We start from the raw sequence: 6,519 nt of genomic DNA, 5'->3' as shown, positions 1-6,519 counted from the left end.
TTTTTTTTGACGTGCGATGTCTATGGGCGTCATTTCCGAATCCAGGAGAAAAAATTCTTCCATCCCTAGTACCAACCTCCTATTTATACAGAACTTTGCCTTCTGTCCATTTCTCTCGATCTTGACCAACTACTTTTTTTTTTCCCCTTTAGCCTTAGGCAAATAGTTGTATTTACCCTTTCCTTTCTATTAATTCTATTTTATCTCTGTTGTTCCCTCTCTTTTTATATGCCAAAAATCCATATTTTTATGTCACCCCCTGCATCTCCCTCACCCTTCTAATTCCCCTTCTGCTTAATTCCTCTCTTAAGGTCCTTAAGAAAATCACCAAGTACATCCAGGAGCAGAATGAGAAGATTTATGCGCCCCAGGGCCTGTTGCTGACTGATCCCATAGACAGAGGCCTCCGTGTGGTATCCTTTGTACAGGCACTGAAGTGAAGCTGTTTTTGATACTAACTTATCCCTTCACTCATTTGCAACAGCTCTCCAGTTTGGAATTTTAGCAGATATCTGATTATAATCATATTTACAGAGCAATAGGCTCACGGGGTCAGAGACCTTTGTTTGAAAGCTAGAAAGAGTGTCCAAAGAAAGAATGGTTGCATTAAAACAAGGTGTACTGCCAAGCAGAGCCTCCTGTATGCTTCCAGTCCAAATAGGAGCTACCAGTAGTCAATTGCAGCTTATAATTGGCACCCACAAGAACTTTTTTCTAGGGATGCACCGAATCCAGGATTCGTTATGGGATTCGGCCTTTTTCAGCAGGATTCGAATTCGGCCGAATCCTTGTGCCTGGCCGAACCAAAATAGTGGATTAGGAGCATCCCTACTTTTTTCATGCTTTTTCCTGCATTTAAATGTGCTTTACTGGTATAAAAAAAAAGGTTGGGGATCCCTTTTCTATACACTATCATGTACCTAATTTATTAATTTCCGTGCTCCATACATTTTATTGTTGGTTCCCAATACAGGTATGGGACCTGTTATGCAGAATGCTCACAACCTGGGTTTTCTGGATAAGGGATCTTTCCCTAATTTGATTACCATACTTTGTCTTCTAAATTTACTTTCACGAAGGATTATTTCTATTTTAGTTGGAATCAAGTACAAGGTACTCTGTTATTACAGAGAAAAGGGAAATCATTTTTAAAAATGTAAATTGTTTGATTAAAATTGAGTCTGTGTGAGTTGGCCTTCGCGTAATTTCTTTTCTGGATACCGGGTTCAAGTGTGTGACTTCTCCTTAATAGCCATGACTCGCAGGTTGAAATTACTATCTATGAGGACAGAAGCCTGACTGGAAGATAGGACCTTGCAGGTAAATGAAGGTGTGGTTTTGTTTATTTATTAGGACCAATCCATATAGGCAAATACTGGACAATAGAATAAAACACTGTCAAACATCAGCCTGTGTGTTCCCAGCTTTACAAACATATTTTTCAGATACTACAATATGCATTGCTAGTGGTTTTATTTTGTTCCATGTCTCTACATAAATTTGTATTCAGCTAAGAAACTGGAGATAATTCAGCTCTGCGCTTCCACTTCAGAATTTTATTCCCCCCTACTTAATGGAACAGTAACGCCAAAAAATGAAAATGTCTTAAAGTAATGAAAATATCATGTAGAGTTGCCCTGCACTGGTAAAACTGGTGTGTTTGCTTCAGAAACACTACTATAGTTCATATAAACAAGCTGCTGTGTAGCCATGGGGCCGGCCATTCAAAGCTGAAAAAGGAGAAAAGGCACAGGATACACAGCAGATAACAGATAAGCTCTGTAGTATACACTGGGATTCTTCAGAACTTATCTGGTATCTACTTTGTATCCTGTACTTGAATGGCTGGCCCCATGGCTACACAGCAGCTTGTTTATATAAACTATAGTAGAGTTTTCCTGAAGCAAAAACACCAGCTTTATCAGTACAGGGCAACAGTACATTATCATTTCATTCATTCAAAACATACATTTTTTGGTGTTACTGTTCCTTTAACAGATACATTTCTGTTCCTACAAGCACATGAATTTAAAAGTAGATGTTTTGAAGTCTTGGGAAGTACTGACAAGAAGGGCAGAACACTGATCACTATCCTATGTGCTGATAAAAAGATTTATTTTTTAATAAATACTTATGGCAAATCCTATTGCTTAAGCTGTCCATAGACTAATATATTCTCTTGTTTTGGCCACCCATGTGCTTGACCAAATCATACTGATCTGATCATTTGGCCCTTGTGGTTTAGCAGCACACAAACCCAATACAAGTGTTCCAAGAGACCTCAACGCAGACATGGTGTTCATGCTTTTCAATCAGGACTCCAATCATTACACAAATAGACTCTGTGCTATATCACATTAGAATGCCAATGGGTTTTAAGTAACAGCAGTGAAATGTGCGACTCAAGCCCACCATCCTGGGCAGCCTGACCCATAGAATTAATTTATATAGTGTGTAATAGAGACTGCATGAATCCCACCAAGTGATGGAACCGATGGGAGGCAACCACCAAATGTTCCTGACTAATGGAAAATTGTAGAGTTTCAAAAACTGGCAACTTCCCCAGCCAGAGCTTTACCAGATGCACAAGAGTTATGCAGCACGTACAATGGAGGATCTTCAGGGATTATTCCATATTAATTAAAGTCAGCAAGAAGCTGCTTTCAGCAAAGGGTTTTCGGCACGGCTGACCCATAGTACCTCAGAAAGATCTGGGTTTGGTCATTCTTGCTTGCCCCCAGCAACATTTCCCACTGTTATTTACCTGAATTAATTAACTTGGGATAATCCCTGAAAACAGTATTGTTAAGGGATTCTGTCATGATTTTTGTGGTGTCGTTTTTATTTTTAAATTACACTGCAAATAATTCACTCTAAAATATAAAATGTAATTCCTGAACCAGCAAGTGTATTTTATTTTAGTTGTAATATTGGTGTGTAGGCTCCATCTCAGATCATTTTGCCTGGTCATGTGCTTTCAGAAAGAGCCCGCACTTTAGGATGGAACTGCTTTCTGGCAGGCTGTTGTTTTACCTACTCAATGTAATTGAATGTGTTGCAGTGGGACCTGGATTTTACTATTGAGTGCTGTTCTTAGATCTACCAGGCAGCTGTTATCTTGTGTTAGGGAGCTGTTATCTGGTTACCTTCCCATTGTTCTGTTGTTAGTAGGGATGCACTGAATCCAGAAATCGGTTTGGGATTCAGCCTTTTTCAGCAGGATTTGGCCAAATCCTAATTTGCATATCCAAATCAGGGGTTGGGACGGAAATCAAGTGACTTTTTGTCACAAAACAAGGAAGTAAAAATGTTTTTCCTTCCCACCCCTAATTTGCATATGCAAATAGGATTTGATTCGGTATTTGGCTGAATCTTTTGCAAAGGATTCAGAGGTATTCAGCCGAATCCAAAATAGTGCATTTGGTGCATCCCTAGTTGTTAGGCTGCTGGGAGGGAAAGGGAAGGGGATTATATCACTTGCAGTAAAGTGACCAAAGTTTATCAGAGCACAAGTCGCATGACTGGGGGCAGCTGGGAAACTGACAATATGTCTAAAATTAAATATAAAAAATCTGTTTGCTCTTTTGAGAAATGGATCTCCTTACATTAAGCCCTTTTCATTATGATACCATTTAGTTTAACACATGAATGTTCTGCCCAAACTGCAAAATGTTAAACTGTTAAATTATTATTTTTTTTTCCTGCAGATCTGAAAGATCAGACTTTGCTCTGCATATAAAACTCTTCTACTGCGACGATTGTCCCTGACATTCCTTCAGTCGCCATTCCTGTGTCTGCAGCGATCACTTGCTGCTTCCTTCAACTCTGTATATAATGGACCCAAATCAACACTCCTGTGCCAACCCTTCATTGCCAGCCTGTGCCAAGTGACTGACTATTCTCCGTCAGCTTGACATGCAGGGCACGAGATTAAGGAGAGGTTAAAACGTAATCGCGCAGATGGATGTCCATTCATATAAAGCCTCTTGGGGGGGGGGGGGGGGATTGTGCCAATTGTTTGACTTTTTGTTTCCAGTTTTTAATTTCCAAACGTGACTTATTTCATACAACTTTAGCAGGAGACTGGTTCCAAAGGTGAGGAGGCAATGCTTATAGAGAACCAACTGTTTCCTGCTGGTGGGACTGGTCAGTCAGTAACTGATATTAAACGGGTTGTGCACCTTTAATTTAACTTTTAGTATGATGCAGAGATGAATATTCTGAGACAATTTGCAATTGATTTGAATTTTTTAATATTTGTGGCTTTTGCGTTTAGTTTTTTATTGAGAAGCTCTCCCATTTGCAATTTCAGCAATCTGGTTGCTATGGTCCAAATTACCCCAGCAACCATGCATTGATTTGAATTAGAGACTGTAATATGAATAGGAGAGGCCTGCATAGAAAGATAAGTAGTAAAAAGTAGCAATAACATTACATTTGTAGCCTTGCAGAGCATTTGTTTTTAGACGAGGTCAGTGACCCCCCCATTTGAAAGCTATAAAGAGTCAGAAGAAAAAGGCAATCCACAAATTAAATAATGATAAGAAAGGAAGGCCAATTGAAAAAGTTGCTAAGAATTGGCCATTCTAGAACATACTAAAAGTTAACTTAAAGGTGAACCACCCCTTTAAGGTTTCTTTCTTTTCGGAATCCATCTGGGGCCCCATGTCCATGTAGAACAGTGGGGAAGTGTAGGAGAAAAGGGAAAGTACAAACTGATAAGTATTGACTTGTGACTGATTAGTAAAGGCCAGATTATATCAGTGCAGCGTGTTGTGTGTGTTTTTTATTTTTTTTTAGTGGGTCACTGTTCTACATCACCCACAGCTTGCTTAGTCCAGTCAAACTTGCCATCACTCCATTTCTTCCCGGCCTTTCAGCTGATTCTCCTCACCCCCCACGTCAGTAGCCTTTGGCCCTAATACTAACAGAGGCATTTCTGTGTGCCTTTGGGAGAAAATAGAAATTCCACAAGTAAAAGAAATTATTTTCTTCTCTTCCCCCCCCCCCCCAATTTATCTTGCAGCAACTGATGAGAAGGGATATGGTCTCATTTTCTTGTATTCATAGGAATATATTTAAACACTGCTCAGGACGGCCATATTTGTTTATCAGTCTATACAAAGCTGCGCACATATCCTAAGTCTGCTGTATGGGAATCTGAACATTTGAGTAGATGGAAGAGAAGGCCTTTGCCGTTTCAGTGAGTGGGAAATGGCTGATAATAAAGCAGAACTCACATTGATGCCAGCGTAAGGCCTGTTAGGGCTCCCGATCAGTGCTGAGAACTTCATGTTGTATTACTCTTTCTTCATCTATACTGCAATTTTAAAGTTTGTCCACATAATGATTTTGCATTGATTTTCTGTATAAAAACGGCACACATTTTATTTTTTAGTAATGGAGCAGAGTCACCAACAACCTCATTCAAAGGGCAAAACAAAACACCAATTACAGTATTTATATACATTAAAGGGGACCTGACACCCAAAAAAACTATTCCAAATCCTAATTATCACATTAGTCAAGCAAAATAAACTTTAATTACGCTATATAAATTATTTTAATCTTGTTTCTTTCGGTCTGGGAATTCATAATTATAGCAAGCAGACAGGAGCCATTTTGTGGACACTGTTATTAAGACAAGTCTTGCGTCATCTCAGAATCTTGTTTGTGCACCAGAATGGGGGACCCGGTGTCCATCCCTATGCACTGGCTACACAATTAAATGGTGGGGAGAATGTGGGGAGAGCAGTGGCATTTAGTAAGTGCTGAATGGAAAGTGAAAGTAATTATGCCTAAGGCATAGAGGAGGGGCAGACAATATTTGATTGACAGCTGAGATGTTTAAATGTTTACAACAGCTATGAATGCTTTAATAAAAAAATAATTTGGATTTTTCATGTTTAATTTGAAAAGGACTGTTATACTGCTTTTTATGTCTAGGCGACGGGTCCACTTTAAAGAGCAGATTTATCAAGGGTCGAATTGAAAATTAGAATTTTCTACTTTTTATGGTAAAAACTGTCAAATTCAACTAGTTGATACGATTCGAGTTTTTTAAAAAAAAAATTCTAATTCAATTTTTGACCTTTATCATACTCTAGCCCTATAAGAATTTGAATTACACTATTTGCCACCGAAATCCTGCCAAATTGCTGTATAAGTCAATGGGAGAGGTCCAGGGGTCATTTTTAAGTTGTTTGTAGCCTTCCTGACATTCGAGGGTTTTTTTTTTCGGAGAAGTAACTCGAATCGAGTTTGATCTAATTGAATTCGATTTGAGATTTCGGGTCATTTAAATTCGTCCGACTGCGACAAATTACATCCCCCCCAAGTCAAATTTCTAATTCATTCGAATTTAAGGGAGTTTGAAAAAACACATGAATTTGAAATACGACCCTCGATAAATGTGCCCACGACACAAAAAAAAAGGGTTTGCTGGTTTGTGTTGATATCAGCTTGACAAGTACAAAGCAGCCAATCAGATACTTATTTACTCATTGGCTGCTTGCTACT

The 6,519-nt window shown here is 38.9% G+C and overlaps 1 protein-coding gene across 5 annotated transcripts in view; it reads left to right on the top strand.

Moving 5' to 3' along the window:
- The window catches only part of golga7.S (golgin A7 S homeolog), a 35,221-nt gene extending 29,667 nt beyond the window's left edge, over positions 1 to 5,554 (top strand). For 3 of the 5 annotated variants that reach the window (XM_041587680.1, XM_041587679.1, XM_018254357.2), the window contains exons 4-6: positions 312 to 413; positions 1,266 to 1,330; positions 3,708 to 4,763. In XM_041587680.1, coding sequence (XP_041443614.1) covers positions 312 to 413; positions 1,266 to 1,310 — 147 coding nt within the window. In that variant the 3' untranslated portion in view covers positions 1,311 to 1,330; positions 3,708 to 4,763. 5 annotated transcript variants of the gene reach the window in all.
- The last annotated feature ends 965 nt before the right edge of the window (positions 5,555 to 6,519 follow it).

Source organism: Xenopus laevis, chromosome 3S (assembly GCF_017654675.1).
Source record: "Xenopus laevis strain J_2021 chromosome 3S, Xenopus_laevis_v10.1, whole genome shotgun sequence".
Taxonomy (NCBI): Eukaryota; Metazoa; Chordata; class Amphibia; order Anura; family Pipidae; genus Xenopus; species Xenopus laevis.
This window is presented reverse-complemented; position numbering and strand designations above follow the sequence as displayed.